A 20,221-nucleotide genomic window follows, 5' to 3' on the forward strand; every position below is an offset into this window, starting at 1 on the left:
CCAGCCCCGAACCGCCTCGGCGCGCCCTCGCGTCGCGGAAATCCTGCGGCGGCCGTGCTCGCGCTCAGAAGCTGCAGCGCGCGCATGAGGGAGAGCCGCCGCCCGACCGGCGCGCGCCCGGCCTGGGTCCCGAGCCCCCAGGGGAGCGGCCGCGCTTTCCCCTCCCAGCCGCCCGCGGAGAGCCGGCCGCGCCCGCGCCGCGCCGCGCCCCCGACCACGACCCCGACCACGACCCCGACCCCGACCACGACCCCGACGCAGAGAAGCGGCATGGAGGCCGAGGACCTGCAGGAGGACCTGACCTGCTCCATCTGCCTGGACTATTTCGAGGACCCGGTGTCCATCGAGTGCGGCCACAACTTCTGTCGCAGCTGCCTGCACCGCAGCTGGGGGCCGGGCGGGGGCTCGTTCCCCTGCCCCGAGTGCCGCCAGCCGTCGCCGTTCTCCTCGCTGCGGCCCAACTGGGCCCTGGCCCGGCTGACCGAGAGGACGCGGCGTCGGCGCCAGGGCCCCGTGCCCCCCGGCCAGTGCGGCCGCCACTGGGAAGCGCTGCGGCTCTTCTGCGAGGACGACCAGCGGCCCGTGTGCTTGGTGTGCAGGGAGTCCCAGGAGCACCAGGGGCACACCATGGCGCCCATCGACGAGGCCTCCTGCAGCTACCGGGTGAGCGGGCCGTAGCGGGGCTGCAGCTCTTCCTGGGAAGGCTTACCGTGGACCTCATTCTCATCAAAGTACCCACGAGGTGGCTGCTGTTCCCCTCGAAAGTACAGCCCCCACCCTGCCTCCAGGTGCAAAGAAGCTAAGCATCCTATAGATCTCAGAGCTGGGCTTAAAACTGGGATGGGGAGGGTCTGCATAGAATTTTCAAGGTACGGGCTCCTGGCAGCTCCTAGTTTAAGACAGTCACACCGACAGGGTGTGCGCCCGTGCTGTCGGATATAAACAGGATGCGAGCCACGTATGTAATAAAACTTTCCTAGTGGTACAAAGAAACAGGTGATGCTAATGGCTATGAAAAGTTATCAGTGAGATATTTTACTTTTGTTTTTCATAATAGGCCTTTGAAATCTGTGTTTACATGCACAGCACGTGTCAGTTGGGACCATCCACATTTTGGGTGCCCACCTGGCTAAGGGGGGCTGTATTGCACCGTGCAGGTGTATACCTACAGGTGTAAAAGACAGCTGATGATTTGGGAAACACCAGGCATGGAGTGATGAAGCTGGGATTTGTTCCCAGCTTCCTCCATCAGTTGGGGAAAATCACTTAATGTTTGACTTTGGAGATTATCTGTCCTGCCTATTTTATGGGTTAAGGAGTTTCTGTTGCATAAATCAGTTGATCGTACTCTGCTCCAGCCCCACTGTCTTCTTGCTTTTGTTTCAAGCCTGTTCTTTCTCTACCCCCACCTTCCATCCTTTACATCTTTTTAGCTTTTAGCTTGAAGACCTTCCTTGATCATCCTTTCCAGAGTAGTCCTACCCCCTTCTATGGTGTAACTCCAGTGGTCTCCAACAGAATTGGTTTCTAGTAAGTACTGGTTGAATACACGGGTTTAATGATACAAGTTAAAGTGTTTTATAAACTATAAAATGCTGCACAGTTTTATCAATTTATTACAAACAGGAGATTTGCAAAGTGGCAGTACAAAGTGTACGTCCACTCAGTACCTTAGTACTGTCTGCCAGGCATTGTTCTAGGATCTGGACATAAGCGGATAAGAAAGACAGAGCCCTTGTCTTATAGGGGGCACAAGCATGCAGACCAAAAATTTCAGTGTGTGGGTGGATTATCCAAGTTTGTATGAATTACATAGCTTCGTCAGTGAGGAGTCAGTGGGGAGTCAGAAATGGTTTCATGGAGCTGAATGGGAACTCACTCTTGAAGGGTGAGTACAATAGGTAGGGAGGGGATATTCAGGCCAAGGGAACAGCATATTCCGCGGTGCGGTGGCTTGAAATGGCATGTGATAATTGTCCGAGGACTGGAAGTTGCTCAGTACTTCTGGAATGTAGGGGGGAAGGGCGCTGGGAATGAGTGTTGAAGAACTGCTTGGTGTTGCCCTCCTGCCACCTTGTGGCAGTTTCTGTTATTGCAGGGAACGAGTTTTCTAATGTCCCCAGAATTCCCGTTTTTATTCAGGGGCCCTAGTCAGGAGTCCTAGTCAGATTCCAACTGTGACAGGATTCCAAAAGACTTAGGTAGAGTCTTGGACTAGAACTAACGATATGGGATATTTCATGCATACTGGAATTGTTAAGGGCTTTTAAAAAATTGAAAAATTCTATTTAAAAGATGATTGTTTTTTCATTATTAAGTAAAAGTGAAAACTTGAAAAGAAATCTTGGTGCCACTCAAAACAGCTCTCTGATTAATACATCAGATTTGACAGTGATCCCAAAGTAACAGTTATATCATTGGTAAAGGAATAAGATTACTGGAAATAGCTTCCGAAGTAGCAGGATTATATACCTATTTAAGTTAACAATTAAGGGTAATAAATAGATTACATGTTAGACGACACTGTACTAGAAAGAAATCTGCACAGGTGATTTTGTGATGTACAACCTAATTTCACCCCCCCCCAACATTTTAATACGCAGTTTCCAAGCAAACATGAAAACTGGAAGGATTTTATAACACCAGTAGACCCTCATCTAGATTCTGCCATTAGCATTTTACTCTGTGTATTGCCTGCCTATCCATCTTTTCTCTGCGTCCATTAATTCTTACTTCCTTTTGAGGCATTTAAAGTTTTTGTTTTTAAGATTTAATTTTTTATTTGACAGACAGATCACAAGGAGGTGGAGAGGCAGGCAGAGAGAGGGAGAGGAGGAAGCAGGCTCCCCGCTGAGCAGAGAGCCTGATGTGGGGCTTGATCCCAGGACGCTGGGATCTTGACCTGAGCCGCCCAGGTGCCCCAGAGGCGTTTAAAGTTAATTGCAGACTTCCTCCTACACTTTCGCTTGCATACATCAGTCACACTTAAAAGGTGCTTGTGGTGTTTTTTGAAGTAACATTTAATACAATGAAATACGCACATCTTTAGTGCACACTTGCTGAGCTTTGACAAATGCATGCACCTGGGCACCCCAAATCCTTCTCAAGCTAAGCAACATTTCCAGGGCTCCGGATGGGTTCAGTCGGTGGAGCCCGTATCTCTTGATCTCGGATTTGCAAGTTCAAGCCCTAGACTGGGTGTGGAGATTATTTGCAAGTTCAAGCCCCACACTGGGTGTGGAGATTACTTAAAAATAAAATCTTAAAAAAAACCTAACAGTATCGTCACCCCAGAAGCTCCGCCACCCACCTCCTCAGTTAATCTCTGCTCCCTCCCTCTACCCGACCACTGTTCTAATTTTTTTCCACTGAGCATGACTTTTGCCTGTTCTGGAACTCACATAAATGGAATCATATAGTCTGTACTCCTCTCTAAGGCTCCTTTTGCTCAGCCTATCTTGGGATTCACCCATTTTGTGCGCATCAGTAGCCTGTTTCTTTTTACTGCTGCATCGTATTCTGTTCTGTGACCGTAGCGCAGTTTACGCATCTTTCCCTGTGTACCTAGGCTGTGTCCCGTTTTTGGCTCTTAGGAATAGAACTGATGTATCTCATCCAGGGCTTTTTGTGGACGCACACCTAGGAGTAGAACCACTGGGCCTGGGATTGATGTGTCTTTAGTCTGATGCCAGACCTATGCCTAGAGCTGCTGTTGCCCTTGACACGGCCACCCGAGTCCTGTGAGAGCCCTGGGTGCACCACAGCCTCGCCAGCTTTGGAGCTGTCCCTCTTTTCAGTGACCTCACTTTGTTTTAGCCATTGTTACTTGTAAATGATCAGAAGACAAGTGATACCTACTAATTTTCATGCTTCTCCTAGGGAAGTATTAAAAAAACCTTGTCATGCTTATTTCTGAGTTCTGTTCATTTCTTTTTCTTTTAGCTTTTTATTTTGACACGCATTCACAGGCCACTCTGCGGCATTTGGCAGTCTTCGCCAGATTTTATTTACATTTTCTATTGCTTTGGTGTCGAAGAAGCCATCCTTTCTTGGTTTTTCACTGGCCACCACTCAGCTTCTTGGCAGGATTTTCATCCTCTACACTTCCCTTAAATGCAGTTGTTCCCAGTTCCAGCCTGGACCCCCTTCTTGATAGACTCTTACTGGGGGATTTTACTCACACCCTGGCTTCACCTGCTGCCGGTGCTCTTACCCCCCCCAATCTGCTTCTGCAGCTCAGATCTCTCTCTCTCTTTTTTAAGATTTTATTTGTTTATTTGACAGACAGAGATCACAAGTAGGCAGAGATGCAGGCAGAGAGAGAGAGAGAGAGAGAGAGAGAGAGGAGGAAGCAGGCTCCCTGCTAAGCAGAGAGCCCGATGTGGGGCTCGATCCCAGGACCCTGGATCATGACCTGAGTCGAAGGCAGAGGCTTTAACCCACTGAGCCACCCAGGCACCCCCCCCCCTTTTTAAAAAGATTTTATTTATTTGAGAGAGAGAGCATATGAGGGTGGGGGAGAGGGAGAGGGAGAAGCAGACTCCTCATCTGAGCTGGGAGCTTAATCCCAGGACCTTGGGATCATGACCTGAGCCCAAGGCAGACGCTTAACCGGCTAAGCCACCCCGGTGCCCTGTAGATCTCTTTCTTGACCCTTAGCTGCTAACTAGCTGTACCTGTTGGGATATCCCCTACACAGCTCAAACTCAAATTTTCAAGTCAAATATGATTCCCCACCTTCCGTTTACATACCGCTCATTTCCCTATATTTCCTAATTTGGTAAATAGCTTACAGTCCTTCTAGTTGTCAGGCCAGAAACCACAGGCTAAATCTGGGCTCCTTCCTCCTGTAGACATCTGGTTACCAGTTCCTGTTGGTTTTCCTTTTTTTTTTTTTTTTTTTAAGATTTTATTTATTTGACAGAGAGAGATCACAAGTAGGCAGGCAAAGAGAGAGGGAGAGGCAGACTCCCCGCCAAGCAGGGAGCCCAACTCGGGGCTCGATCCCAGGACCCTGAGATCATGACCTGAATCGAAAGCAGATGCTCAACCCACTGAGCCACCCAGGCGCTCCTCCTCTTTTTTTTTTTTTTTTTTTTCAGATTTTATTTATTTATTTGACACACAGAGAGAGAGAGATCACAAGTAGGCAGAGAGGAAGGCAGAGGGAGAGAGGGGAAGCAGACTCCCTGCTGAGTAGAGATCCCGATGTGGGGCTCGATCCCAGGACCCTGAGACCACAATCGGAGCTGAAGGCAGAGGCTTAACCCACTGAGCCACCCAGGTGCGCCCAGCCCCCCATTTTTAAAAGATTTTATTTATTTATTTGAGAGAGAGAGTGAGAGCATGATGGGGTTGGAGGATGGGCAGGAGAGGGAGCAGCCGACTGCCCGCTGAGCAGGGAGCCCAGTGCAGGGCTTGATCCCTATTTCGGGACTCCAGGATCATGACCTGAACTGAAGGCAGATGCCAAACCCACTGAGCCACCCAGGCCCCCCACCTGCCGGTTTTCCTCTTGCGTGTGTACCTCTAACCTGCCTGCTGCTGTCTGAGGTCACGTTTGACCTTCTGCTACCAGGTGCTGCCCCTCCACAGACCACATCGTTAATGCCGATTGACTCCTTTTATTTTTTTAACAGGTCATTCAGGTATAAATGTATGTACTTATAAATATTTTATTTATTTATTTGACAGAGACAGCACGAGCAGGGGGAGCAGCAGGCAGAGGGAGAAGCAGGCTCCCCAGTGAGCAAGGAGCCTGATATGGGACTGGATCCCTGGAACCTGGGATCATGACCTGAGCCAAAGGTAGCGGCTTAACCAACTGAGCCACCCAGGCACCCCATCATTCAGGTTTTTAAATTACAAAATGGTACATGCCTCCTGTAGAAAATCAAGCGAAACAGAAATTTATGAAATTTTTAGTCCCCCTCGCCCCAATTTCTAAGACATTCGTATTCCACAGAAAGAACCAGTGTTAGTAATACTTAGGTATATATTCTTCCAGACTTACCTGGGTGGCTCAGTTGGTTGAGCGTCTGGCTCTTGATTTCATCTCAAGTCCTGGTCTCGGGGTGATGGGATTGGGCCTGGTGGAGGGCTCCGCGCTCAGCAGGGCGTCCGCCCGCTCTTCCCTCCCTCTGCTCCTCTCCCTGCTCAGGCGCTACCACTCTCTCTCTCTAAAGTAAATAAAACACACCTAAATACATTTGTATTTTTTCTTTTCAAAACCAAATTATACAATACTATTGTCTAACAGCTTAGTTTTTTTTTTTAACTTAATGGTGTCAGTATATCGAGAGCTACCTGAGATTGGCATTAGAGTAGCAAAACACCATAATGTATTTAATAATTCCCCGTTGATGGATAATGAATCATGCTGCAGAGAACAGTACTGTACCTATTAGTACATATTATTTTTGCCAGTGCTTCATTGCACAGATTATCGGAAGTAGGCTTATGCATTTTAAGTGATTCTCAATATTTTTAGTTGCCCTTCACAAAGATGGCCCCTTTCTCTTGTTTGTTTTTTGGTCTTTTTCTTGCATGAGAATTGATTAATTAATTGATTTTTTAAAAAAAATTACTAATGGTGTCTTAGATGTTGGCCGGCTGAACCGACGATGGCACCTTTTTACAAAAATCTGTCACCACTGCAGTATCAGAGGCTTCCCTTGCCAATATTAGGTATTTGTCAATCCTTTATTTACTAGTTTTCATTTTTTTGCCAACCTCATAGGCAGACTCTGTATAGTGACTCCTACAGTGTTGCGAAGATTTCAGCCCGGAATACTTTTTATGCCTAGGTCTGTAGCTGTCCCGAACATTTTCTCAATCTTGTTCCCTGTTTGGATTAGGTGGCTTTTAGCTTTTGAGCAGGCAGGATGCTGGCGGAGAGGAGGATTTCTCTGATCCGTGTTTCTGCCGGCAGGAAAAGCTGCTGAAGGCCCAGTGCAGTCTGAAGGACAAGATGAAGAAAGCCATGTATTTTCAGGACATCGAAATGAAGAATGCGACCCAGTGGAAGGTAACAGCAGAAGCCGTGGGGGCACTTCTGGCCCCCGAGGCCCCTTGGTGGTGTTGGGAAAGTTGTCAGGCTCCTTGCCCATGAGCTGACAGAACAGGTGACAGGGTCTCTACTGACCTGTGGTTTCGGGGCATGGGACTTTCACATGCTTTATGCCCATGTCTCTAAGGTAGTGCCCCTCTTCTTCCCACTTTTTCCTAACTATATCCCTAGGTCGTTGCTGGTTTGGGCCCACGGCATCGTGGAGAGTAAACGGGCTTTGCTTTGAGAGAGACTCATTGAGTTGGGAGGCGCGATGCGCTCGCCTGCGCGTGGAAAGGTTTAACGACACTAAACTGTCGGTGTCCTGGAGGCTGAACTAAAGACTAAATGTGAAAGTGCGTTCTAGTGTAAAAGGCGTACGCACAAGGCGTTGCCATCAGTGGGAGAGACTCCCGTGTCAGGAAACACGAACTCATACTGCACAGGCTCGTGCAGAGATGCCACGTGGTAGAACTAGCCGAGCAGAAATCTGGGGGGACTGGGCCGGGCAGGAGCTCTCTGGGGGCGCAGATCACGACGGGAGCCCCAGGGGCGGTGGGGGAGTCGCGCGCTCGGCCGGGCCCCGGGCCGGGGCTGAGCGCGTCTGCTGTGGCTCTAGGAGAAGATGAAGAATCAGCGGGCGACACTGAGCGCCGAGTTCGCCAAGCTGCGCCTCTTTCTGGAGGAAGAAGAGCAGCTGTTTCTTCAGAGACTGAGCGAAGAAGAAGAGCAGACGAAGAAGCAGCAGAATGAGAACACGTTAAAGCTCCATCAGAAGATCACGTCGCTGAAGCAGCTCATCCTGGAGGTCAGGGAGAAGAGCGAGAGCTCGACGCTCGAGCTGCTCCAGGTGAGGCCGGCGGGGGGGTGGGGTGGGGGTGGGGGTCCCGAGCAGCGCCCCCGGGGCTCCTCTGGTCTTCAGAGCTACCGGCCTTTCCTCGGGAGTGGGTGTCGGAGAAGAAATGTTTTCTCTCCGTTGGTGATTATGTTACTACTATCATCAGAGAACCAAAGATTCACCTTTCAAGGGAAATGAAGGTGAAAGTCAGGTGTGCTGAGCTCAGGTATTAGGAGGCACCTGGGCTCACTGGGGCCCACGGTTTGTCTAGGATCTGAAGCACATCTAAGACTTTTCCATTCATCATATTTGTCCATTTGTAATTCTTTGTTGAAGTAGTAAAACAAAGCACACCTAAAAATCAAAATAGATAACTGTCTGGACAGTTTTTAAGATAAATTTATCTTTTTTCACCAATTTATTATTTTTTGAAGATTTTATTTATTTATTAGCACAAGCAGGCAGAGTGGCAGGGAGAGGGAGAGAAGAAGCAGGCTCCCCACTGAGCAGAGAGCCCGACAGGGGGCTGGATCTCAGGACCCCTGGATCATGACCTGAGCTGAAGGCAGACGCTTAACTGACTGAGCCACCCAGGCACCCTCTAACTAAATTTCTAATCATTATGATCATAACTTGATAACAACTTTGCTCTTAGCCCCAGATTTTTTTTAAAAAGATTTTATTTATTTATTTGACAGACAGAGATCACAAGTAGGCAGAGAGGCAGGCACAGAGGCAGGCAGAGAGAGAGAGAGGAGGAAGCAGGCTCCCTGCTAAGCAGAGAGCCTGATGCAGGGCTGGATCCCAGGAGCCTGGGATCATGACCTGAGCTGAAGGCAGAGGCCTTAACCCACTGAGCCACCCAGGCACCCCGAGCCCCAGTTTTTGATTGATAACATTCATTTAAATACTTTCTAATACCCAACAACTTTTAAAAGGTTACAATTCTAATTCCTTAGCACTTCGGAGTGTCTGGCTGGGTCAGTCAGCAGAGCGTGTGACTCTTGATCCTAGGGTTGAGAGTTCAAGCCCCACATTGGGCATGGAGCCTACTAAAGAAAAAAAAAGTTAAAAAAAAAAGTAATTCATTAGTCCTTAGATTTGGGGCTTCTAAGCCAGTTTATTAGCAGTAGTCCTTTACCTTTGTACCCTCATCAGGTAAGTGTCCTTCTAGCTCTTTCAGCTTTCAGGTGGGATCGAACATTCGTGACGGTCTTTTTTTCTGCTGGGATGATACGCCTTTGGTCTTAGAGCCCTCAGAACCTCTCTTTCTTCTATATGTGACCAAAGAGGAAAGAACTATTGAAGAGGTCCTTCAATCTGTGATTACATTTTTTTTTTTTTTTAAAGATTTTACTTATTTGTTACAGAGAGAGAGAGAGAGCACAAGGGGCTCGATCCCAGGACTCTGGGATCATGACCTGAGCTGAAGGCAAACGGTTAACCAATTGAACCACCCAGGTGCCCCACTTTCTTTCTTTCTTTTTTTTTTTTTTTTTTACGGAGAGACAACATTCTCTTCTGCCTTTAAGGAAGAGAGACATAGCAACCCACTCACTAGTTACTTTCAGCAGGAGGTTGCTAGCAGGATGTTATATGCCATCTAAGTGTAATGATTTTTAAGAATTGTCTAGAACTTTCTCAACTTGCTTGAGCCATGAAGTTCTGGTTACATATCCAAATGTGTACTTTAGCAGAATCTTTGAAATAACACATTTAAATAGCTTTTTTTTTTCAATATAGCTTTAATATCTGCTCAGAATCTGAAACCTCAAAGGTACACATGAACCAGCAGAAGGCATACAAAAAAGTCTATCAGCTAAAATAAGGGCAAGGGTAGGGAAATGTTTCAAGAACATAGAACTGGATCATAGTGTCTCAGGGCCCAAGAGAAGTTATTTTACTGATGTGTTCACCCATCCCTTTTTTCCTTGATTCCTTCATGTTTGGCGTTTAAGTCACTTCCGTTCTTGGAACTATAGACACATTAAAAAAAAAAAAAAGAACTATAGGAACATCAAAAAAATACTGTTGTTCCTAATTTTTACCTCTTACTTGAATGTGTTCTTGCACAATACACAGTATTGCTTTGGTTTATGTGTTTTTAATTTATTCATTGATTTAATTCTGCCCCTTTTCCCCTTAGGCACTCACTGTGTTTTTTTAAGATCCATTTCTATTGCCGTATGTACATTGGACCCCTGTGTCCATCCACCACATTTTGCCCGTTCCTTCCTCCAGTGATGGAAATCCAGGTTCTTCTAACACCATTACCACTACGATTAATGCTTCAATGACATCATTAACATCTGCTCTTCCTGTTTTTATAATTGTCCTTTTCTTTTCTTTTTTTTTTTTTAAGATTTTATTTATTTATTTGACAGAGATCACAAGTAGGCAGAGAGGCAGGCAGAGAGAGAGAGATGGGGAAGTAGGCTCCCCGCTGAGCAGAGAGCCCGATGTGGGGCTCGATGCGGGGATCCATCCCAGGACCCTGGGGTCATGACCTGAGCCGAAGGCAGAGGCTTTAACCCACTGAGCCACCCAGGTGCCCCTATAATTGTTATTTTCTTGACTGCTTCTTGGGTTTGCTCTGTAGCTCTGGTTCTTTCTCAGCCTCCGGAGCTGGCATGTTTAGCCCATCTACACTGACCCTTTCTTTTGCTGGTAAATGTTTTTAAGCTCTACTTTCCCCTGTAAGTATTACTGTGTCCACGGATTCAGACAGCATCATTTTTAATACAGTGCAATACAATAAATCATAAACTTGGCAGATTATCACCAAGGGACCCATCCGTGAAAACACCAGGCAAGCGAAGTGATAGGACACGAGTAGCCTCGGGCCGGGGTGCCAGACACGCCCCGCGTGGCCCCGTCAACAATTATAAAAACAAGAAGAGCAGATGTTAGTGATGTCACTGAAGCATTAATCATAGTGGTAACGGTGTTAGAAGAACCTGGATTTCTATCACTGGAGGAAGAAATGGGCAAAACATCCCTTCCCTTTTCTGCGAGGCTGTTCTTCCTCTGTTCTGTGCGGGAACGCAGTTTTGTCTTGCCCGTTTTTGAATAAGAGTCTTCAGTACGTGCTTTTTCCCGACATCATGTTGTGTGACTAACCCATGTCATTGTAGATGGCTGTGTCCATCACTGCGGAGCACATCCCAGCCTGGAGAGATCTTGCTCCCCCAGGGACAGTGTTGAAAACATTTTTGGTTGTCACAGCTCCGGGGTGGCTTTTACTGTCACAGAAAAGCAGTTAGGAACGTGGTCCACCTTTCTGTCCGTTGTGTGTCTGTGAAAGCAGTTCTGGTCACAGGGTGGATGTTGGTTCAGCTTCCAAACCAATTCCCAAAGTGCTTGCACCAGTTGCCACAGTTCCCGGCAGTGAGACAGAGAGAGAGAGAGAGAGAGAGAGAGGGCGGCCCTGTCCGCTCGGCCCTACTTCGCATTGTCAGGTCCTCCATTTAGCCGTCCCAGATGCAACAGCGTGTTAGCTCAGCCCCTCAGTCAGCACCCCTGCGCTCCGCTCCCAACGGTAGCTGCGTTTCCCTACTGACCAATGAGGTTGAGTACTTTTTCATGTGGCAGTTAACCATTTTGCTACTTCTTTTTTCTAAGGCTTTCTTAAGGCATAATGTGCATATCTTATAACTCACCCATTTGAGGTGTACTTTTTTGTAGCTAAGTGAGTGATTTTACCAAGTTGTGGAAACCTTACCAAAGTCCAGTTCTAGAGCATTTCCATCTCCCCAGTAAGACCACGTGGTGCTTGTTTATAGCTGATCTCTGTTGCTGCTTCTAGGCTCGGACAGTCTGCTTTCTGACTCTAGATTTCCTTTTCTAAGTATTTCTATAGACAGAGTCATACAGTCTGTGATCTTTTGTGTATGGAATCTTTCATTTATACTGTTTCTGAGGTTCATTCATGTTGTAGCATTCATTAGTATTGTATTTATATTCCTTTTTTAATTCCCAAATAGGATTTCACTATAAAATATGTCACATTTTGGGGGCACCTGGGTGGCTCAGTGGGTTAAGCCGCTGCCTTCGGCTCGGGTCATGATCCCAGGGTCCTGGGATCGAGCCCTGCATCAGGCTCTCTGCTCAGCGGGGAGCCTGCCTCTCTCTCTCTCTCTCTCTCTCTCTGCCTGCCTCTCTGCCTACCTGTGATCTCTCTCTGTCAAATAAATAAATCTTAAAAAAAAAAAGGGGGTGGGGAGCTCCAGGCACACGTCTAAAAAAAAAAAAATATGTCACATTTTGTTGATTGGTTCATGAACTGATGCACATTTGGGTTTTTCCACCTTTTGGCTATAATGAATGATGCTGACGTGAACAGTCGCCCGCCCCTCTTCATCGGGACATACACTTTTGTTTCCCTTGGGTGGACAGTAGGAGCGGAATTGCCGGGCTGTATCGTATATTTAATTTGTTAGAAACTGCCGAACTCTTTTCGAAAGAGGCCGAACCACTTTGTATCCTCACCACATTCTCACCAACACTTGTTACTGTCTGTGGGTGAAAGAGAATGGGTGGAGAAGTAGGCAGAAAGCCAGGAGAGAGTTCCTGTCGAAGTGCCAAAGGAGGAAGTAGCGTTTCAAGAAAGGGATTGGTCACCATTGCAGACCAGTGCAGAGGGGTCCCGCGAAGAAAAAGACACTGTGTGTTCAGTCCACTGGGTTTGGCAGCATGAGATCACCCATGACATTAGCGAGCGCGATCAACGAAAAACACCTGCTCACAAAGTTGAGTACCACATCTTGGGAGGAGGGGACGTAACTTGCTTATGTTTTTCTTCTCTTCACAGAATCCAAAAGATGTGTTGACCAGGTATGAGCTGCTGCTTTTTCACGGGGCCCTGAGTGGAGGGGAAACAGGCCTGGGCTCCAGAGAGCAGTCCGGGCACACCTGAGAGTCGGTGGAGGAGGAATTCCACCGCTCGCTTTCGCAAGGGGGAATGGGCACGTGGTGGTCTAAGCTTTGGGCTTGGAACCCTCAGTGGGAGTTGGGGGCCTTGGCTGCCCGAGTTGTCTCCTAAGAAGAGCAGCCTTCTCTGCTTTCCTTAGGAGTGAGAACCAGGATGTGGACTATTCCCCTGAAGTTTTAATGGTGAAGAATGTGTGCCAGATTCCGATGATGAAGGAAATGCTGAAGCGATTCCAAGGTAAGCAAGGGTGCATCTCCCAGAAACCTTTAATATAAGAGAATAAGCACTGAGAAGAGTCTAGAAAAGAAAGAGGATATAGAACATGCAGCCAGCAGGAGGGTCAGGAAAAATGATGGTAACTAGAATACCTGGGTATATGCTTCATTCAGGAAACATTCACTTAATGTAAACCGTGCGTTATTAGCTGCTAGCGAAACCGAAAGAAAAAGACCTATTTCTAAGAATGTAAATAAACTGGAGAGAGAGACTCCTATCATTTGCTGTAACATAGTGGGATCTGCTGTTTCCCATGGTGCGAGTAAGATACCATGGGAGGTCAGAGAAAGAGCTCTGTTGGGGATGAAGTAGGGAAGTTTTCACACAAAGGTGACATTGTTCTGGGATTTGAGGGATGAATAGGAGTTTGCCAAGTGGAAAATGGAGGTATACTCGTGTAAGCAGAGGGAGCGGCAAGAGCTAAGCTGTGGAGAGAACGGAGGAAGGGTATCCAAAGTGACTAAACTGGAAGGTACGTTTTGGGGAAAGGCAGGAGCTGTGGAGACGGTGAGTGTAGGAAAGTCTGCAGATAAGGTGACTGGATCTCCGGGGACATGCTGAGGCTTGTCGGTGTTGTAAACACGACACAGGTAGTTCTCTCGTGCACATCACTCGTGCACATCTACTAAGATGAAGTAATGGGGACTGGATTTCCGCTTCGGCCAGGAACTTAGCTAGCTGAAAAAACTAAAACAAGACAGACACGGCACCTGCAGTAACCGTTTTCCCAACCCTGGATGTCAGGCAGGCAGTACGGGACAAGGAAAGGTGAAACAGATGAGGTGGGCTCTGGGATGGCTCCAGCCTCCAGCCTGATGAGCTTCCGAACCATCGCAGGGGGCGGGGAGGGTCGTGGAGGCGGGGCCAGGTGGAGGAGTGGCTTGAGTCCAGGGAGGACGAAGCAGGGAGAGCTTGGAGAGCACTGGCCAGAGTACTGGCTAGGAGAGAGCCATCCAGGGGGCAGTGATCTACAGAGGTGGCCCCTGAGTATTTAGCAGAATACTGACCAGCAGATGCTTGTGAAAAACCACCTTAGGCTGAGGAAGGACGTTTCCAAAATGATTAGAAGGAACAACAGTTCCTGGTGCTCCCACAGGGCCCAAACAGTGCCTCTTCCTAGCAGCCTGACTAGAAAACGACTAATTCCTGGGAAAATATTGCCTCATTAGTGGACCCACCTTATAAATCATGACCACCAGTTCCGAAAGGATCAAATTATTTCCAGGTAACTGCATCCCAGGACAAAGCTCAAGAAGATTTTAAAAACCGAGTACCTGATGTCTGACATCCAGTCACAACGTCTGACATCCAGTCAAAGATTACCAGGCATGCAAAAAGGTCGGAAAGTATGACACATGATGAGGATAATCGATTGAAACTGACCCAGGATTGACCCAGATGTTAGAATAAGCACAGAAGGACTTTAATCAGGTACCTGGAGATGTGGAAGATCTAAAAAAAAGTCCCAGATCAAACCTCTGGAGGTAAAACTACAGTGATGGAGAGGAATCCACTGGTTGGGATTGATAGCAAAAAAGATGATTGAATTTGAAGGTGCAGCAGTGGAAGCTACAAAACGAATGCGGGAAAAAAACCCTAAAATGTGAAAAGAGCCTTGGTGAGCTGGGGGACAATCTCATGCAGTCTTACGGGTGGTAAGTGGGATCCTTGAGGAGATGAGTAGGATCTGAAGGAATAATGGCCCCAGGGCGCCAGGGTGGCTCATTCAGTTACATGGTTGCCTTCAGCTCAGGTCATGATCTCAGGGTCCTGGGATCAAGCCCTATGTCGGGCTCCCTCCTCAGTGGGGAGTCTGCTTTTCTCTCTGCTCCTCCCGGTCCCACTCCTTTTTTTTCCTCTCTCTCTCTCAAATAAATAAAATCTTAAAAAAAGTCCCCAAATTTTCCAAATTTGGTGAAGACCATAAGTCCACAGATTAAATAAGGATGATAAGCCCTCAGCACAAGAAATATGAGGGAAACTACACCAAAACCAGGGTAAAGAGAACATTTTTGATGCAAGAAGAGGAAAAGGACATGTTAAATGGAAAAAAAAAGATGATGCCCCATTCTTCTGAATTTACCAAACATATAAGAAATAAATATCCATTCTACATGAACTCTTAACAAAACACTAAAGAGGGAACAATGCCCAATTCAGTCTACATGGTCTGCATTATCATGATACCCAAATCAGACAGACATTACAAGAGAAAAGGGCTATAGATTAGTGTCCTTCATGGACACAGAAGAATTCTGAAGGTAATTTTAGCAAATTGAACCTAACAACATATTTATAGATAAAGCATCATAACTGAATAGGTTTTACTCTAGAAAAGCAGGTTGGTTTAACATTTGAAAAACCGGTGTAATTTATATTAGCAAACTAAAAAAGGGAAACCTATATGATCACTTCAGTAGATGCAGAAAAAGCATTTGTTAAAACCTAATTTCCATTCCTGATTTAAAAAATTCTGGGTATTACTACTGGGTATTTACCTTAAAGATGCAAACGTAGTGATCCGAAGGGGCATGTGCACCCGAATGTTTATAGCAGCAATGTCCACTGTAGCCAAACTATGGAAAGAACCTAGATGTCCATCCACAGATGAATGGATAAAGAAGATGTGGTATATATATACACAATGGAATACTATGCAGCCATCAAAAGAAATGAAATCTTGCCATTTGCGACGACGTGGATAGAACTAGAGGGTATTATGCTGAGCGAAATAAGTCAGTTGGAGAAAGACAACTATCATATGATCCCCCTGATATGAGGAAGTGGAGATGCAGTGTGGGGGGTTTGGGGGTAGGAAAAGAATAAATGAAACAAGATGGGATCAGGAGGGAGACAAACCATCAGAGACTCTTAATCTCACAAAACAAACAGGGTTGCTGGGGGAAGGGGGCCGGGAGAGGGGGGTGGGGTTATGGACATTGGGGAGGGTATGTGCTATGGTGAGTGCTGTGAAGTGTGTAAACCTGGCGAGTCACAGATCTGTACCCCTGGGGCTAATAATACATTATATGTTTATAAAAAAAATTTTAAAAAATTCTGGGTGTTATACGCAAATAGTGAATTGTTGGACACTCCATCAGAAACTAATGATGTTCTATATGTTGGCTAACTGAACATAATAAAAAAAATATGGCTTGGTAAACTAGAGAGACATGGAGAGTCTGGGAGGAAGAGGATTGGGAGGCAGGGAGGCTGGGAAGGAAGTCAGAGAGACTGTTAAAGTGGGGGATGCTAGAGGTCTGAGTGAAGATGGTGGCAGTGAGATGGAGAAGAGGCAGAGAACCTGAGTGCTATTTCAGAGGTGGAAGTGATAGGACTTGTGACAAATAACCTATCCAGGGTCAGAGAGAAAGAGGAGTCAGATAACCTTAAGATTTCAAGGGTGTCAGTGTTTGGGTAGAGGTAGCGCCCTTGCCGCTCAGAGGACAGAGGACAAGGAGATGTCTGCATGGGAAGGGGTAGGAGTCCCAAGAGGATAGAAGGGGACTTTGAACTGTCAGGGGTCCGTGGAGATGCCCAGTGAATTGGAACGAGTGAAGAGAAAACTTGTTAACAGTGTCACCTCTGTGGCCCAGTGCAAAGCACCAGCCAGTCCGCCATCTTGGTCTGGTCCTGATTCAGCAAGTCAGAATCTGGTCATGTTTCTCCCAGTTTGATGCTGATTGTGAAGACTGGGGGCCACGAACTAACGAGCTCCCTGTTTTTAGGTCTTAGTCATTTGGAGCAGAAGGGAATTGAAGATTTCACCGTGCTAAGGCCGCACTGGGGCCTGCCAGGCCCGGCCAAGGATGAGTTGAGGGGCACTGGGGGGTCTCATCGCTAACAGTTCTTGTCTGGAGATGCACACCACTGAAACTGGGAAAGAGGGGTGCTTCTGGAGGAGGGCTGGTGGGAAGCTGTCACGTCCTAAATGGCCACTCTCGTTTTCTCTGCAGTGGCTGTAAGTGTCGCTGAAGACACGGCTCATCCCAAGCTCATCTTCTCCCAGGACGGGAGATTCGTGAAAAATGGAGCATCAGCCAGTTCTTGGCCCTTGTTTTCCTCAGCCTGGAGCTACGTTAGCGGGTGGAGGAATTCTCAGAGGAACGCACCGTTAGTGGGCAGATTTCAGCACTTACCCTGTGTTTTGGGAAAAAACGTTTTCACTTCAGGGAAACATTACTGGGAAGTTGAGAGCCGAGATAGCCTGGAGATTGCTGTGGGGGTGTGCCGGGAGGACGTCATGGGGCTGGCCGATGCTTCAGAAATGTGCCCCCGTGGGGGCATCTGGGCCATCTCCTGGGGTTCCGCTGGCTATCGGCCCCTGACAGGCTCTCCTGGAAGTCCTACCAAGCAGGAGCCCGCTCTTCACCGGGTGGGCGTTTTCCTAGACTCGGGGGCCAGGGACATCTCTTTCTATAGTGCTGTAGACGGCGCACATCTGCACACCTTCTCCTGTCCGGTCTCCCGCCTCCGGCCGTTTTTTTGGTTGAGTCCATTAGCGTCTTTAGTCATCCCGGCAGTGACGGGTGGGAAGTGAACCTGTTCTTCCCCTGGCCCGGAATCTCCCCCTGTACCCCAGCCCGGGGACAGGCGTCCCTTGGCCCCCTTCTCTCGTTTCCTCTATACTGGCCCAGGGGCACATCCGTCCTGTCCGCTCGGATTTCAGTTTCACGTTCTGTTCCGCTCCTTGTGTGAGCTCTGCACACACCGGGACGGCAGACCCCATCGGCTGCCTTTCCAGCAGCCACTTGCTGCATTCCCCACCTTCTCTTCTGGTTCTTCCCGACGGAACTGTTGGCTGAGCACCTGGGCTTCAAGAGAGGCAGCCCCCGGTGAGGCAGTGCTGGCCAGGGAGCTGGAACGAGACGTTCCAGGTGATTCTGGGGAAAGATTCTGTAGCTTTAAAAAGGGTGTTTGAGGAGACACAGCCCCTCTTCTGATGTTAGCAGCCGTCTAGGAACTGAGGAGAGCACAGTGACAGTGCAGAGGAGGAAGAAACATGGTCTTTGTTGGCATCGTTGGGCTGTTGGAATTTCCTTAATCTGAAACTTCTTATTATGGGAGATGATTGCTCCCTTATCGTATAAGGCTGTCTTTTGGTATAGGATCGTCTCACTTTCCCTGAAACTGGACAACTTTGTAGACTCTGTTTCTGTTCAGTCATATAATTCCTCTTCTCTCCCGGCAGTACTGATATGGCTTACTTTTCTGGATCAGAAAGTTGAGGAAATCTTCCCTTACTCTGACCCTGTCTGTGCCCTCACGTGTTCTTTTTGTCACCCGTCTTGTCTGTCAGTTCTTACATTGTTTATGCAAGGAATTAATGTCACACCTAAAATAATGGGAGACACTTGCTAAGGACTCAGACTGTGCCACTGGCCTCTTCGGTAACGCTTTCCTATGGCTCCTGCAGAAGCTTGGTGGGACAGGGAAATTAAAATCCTCTTCCTACAAGTAGGAAAACAGAACTTTGGAGTAACTCAGTAATGTTTAGCTGGTGGATGGGAGTGTCGGGATTAAATCCACATCTGAGCTAAAACCCTGTGCTCTTTTCCATGTTTATTTGTAAGCATTTATTAAATGCTGATTATAGGTCAGCATCGCCTTTGTTACACATTTTTATCTGTCTATGCACTTTCCCCCATTTTACCTTCTTTAGATTATAAGCCCTCAGCAGATTGTAACAGGTGCTGGGTAATTATTTTAAAAATAATGGTGAGTGCCTGGGTGGCTCAGTTGTTAAGGATCTGCCTTTGGCTCAGGTCATGATCTCAGGGTCCTGGGATTGAGTCCTGCGTCAGGCTCCCTGCTTGGCGGGAAGACTGCTTCTCCCTCTCCCACTCCCCCTGCTTGTATTCCCTCTGGCTGTGTCTCTGTCTCTGAAATAAATAAAGTCTTTAAAAAAATAAAAATAAGATTGTTTCTCTCTGGTAGTAAAAGGCACTTATAACAGAAAATTTGAAACATACAAAAAGGGTGAAGAAGCTGAAAATTATTGATAATCTCACCACTTCTAACACTGTAATGGGTTTCCTCCTAGATTTTCAGTAAATTTTCTTGTAGTGATTGAACTGGGCTTCTCACAAAACTTCCAGCACCTTCCCTGATGCCTCCTCCTCTCTTATGTCCTTGCCCATCCTGACTTACCTTCCTCTTCAGCCTCAGCAACCCCCTCATTCAGTGATCTCTGCTGAATCCTCCTTCACTTTCCAGGGTACTTGCTGTTAGGAGTTGAATTGTGTCCTCCCAAAAGATACGATGAAGTCCTACCTGTGGCTACGATCTTACTTGGAAATCAAGATAAGGTCATTAGGGAGGGCCCAAATCCAATATGACTGGCACCCTGATCATTACAGAGGGCGATCTGCGGGTGCGTGCAGAAATGCTGTGTGAAGACACAGAGGGAAGATGGCTGTGGGAGAGACTGGGGTGAGGTTGCCACAGGCCACCTGAGGCTGCTAGAAGTTGGAGAAAGCAAGGAAGAACCCTTCCCTAGAAGCTTCCAAAGGAGCACGGCCCCGCCAACACCTTGATTTTTAGACTGCTAGCCTCTAGAACCGTGAGACAATAAACTTGTGTCATGTCAAGCCACCTGGTTTATGGTTTGTTACAGAGCCTTAGGAAACCAGTACCCTCGCCCTTCAGGACTTCTTACAGTATCTGGCATACTCGTTTCCAGTCCTTGGGAAACCCATCACTACCTTTCTCCTCTGGGGATGTTGAGCCAGGTTGACTGGTTCTATTACAAAGTCTTGCCCTCTGACTTCAGGGGGGCTTTTGAGCCGCTTGGTGAACCAACTTCTTAATTTTTTCATCCCTCGACTTCCTTTTACATCTCTAGTGGCAGTGATTCCAAACCATTTCCTCCTTTCTCAAGGCTTCATGAGCCCACCTTCATATTACGGTGGGGAGGCAAACTTTACTTCTACCGGTCCTAGGTTTTCAGCTGGGGCTTTAACAAAAAGATTGATAAGGGAAAAACAGCTTATTAACACACACAGCACACACCAGGCAGGAAAAAAGCCCAAAACGAAGAGTTACTCAAAGTGGAGGCTTAGAATTCTGGCTTACGTAATATTTTTTAACAAAGAACAGTATACTTGTGGTGAATGGCAGGACAACGGAA

General features: G+C 47.4%; 1 protein-coding gene across 2 annotated transcripts; it reads left to right on the forward strand.

Moving 5' to 3' along the window:
* Positions 1–82: 82 nt before the first annotated feature.
* On the forward strand, positions 83–18,994 carry TRIM4 (tripartite motif containing 4). Of its 2 annotated transcripts, XM_080829790.1 has the most exons (7): positions 83–663; positions 1,424–1,519; positions 6,932–7,027; positions 7,668–7,898; positions 12,697–12,719; positions 12,956–13,053; positions 17,049–18,994. In XM_080829790.1, exons 1-7 carry the CDS (start codon positions 85–87, stop codon positions 17,630–17,632), a joined length of 1,707 nt encoding a protein of 568 aa, XP_080685916.1. In that variant the 5' UTR covers positions 83–84; the 3' UTR covers positions 17,633–18,994. The 2 variants fall into 2 exon arrangements, with proteins under 2 accessions (XP_080685916.1, XP_080685915.1); XM_080829789.1 differs by lacking the exon at positions 1,424–1,519.
* Positions 18,995–20,221: the final 1,227 nt, after the last annotated feature.

The sequence above is a fragment of the Martes martes genome (genome assembly GCF_963455335.1).
Source record: "Martes martes genome assembly, chromosome: 18".
Taxonomy (NCBI): domain Eukaryota; kingdom Metazoa; phylum Chordata; class Mammalia; order Carnivora; family Mustelidae; genus Martes; species Martes martes.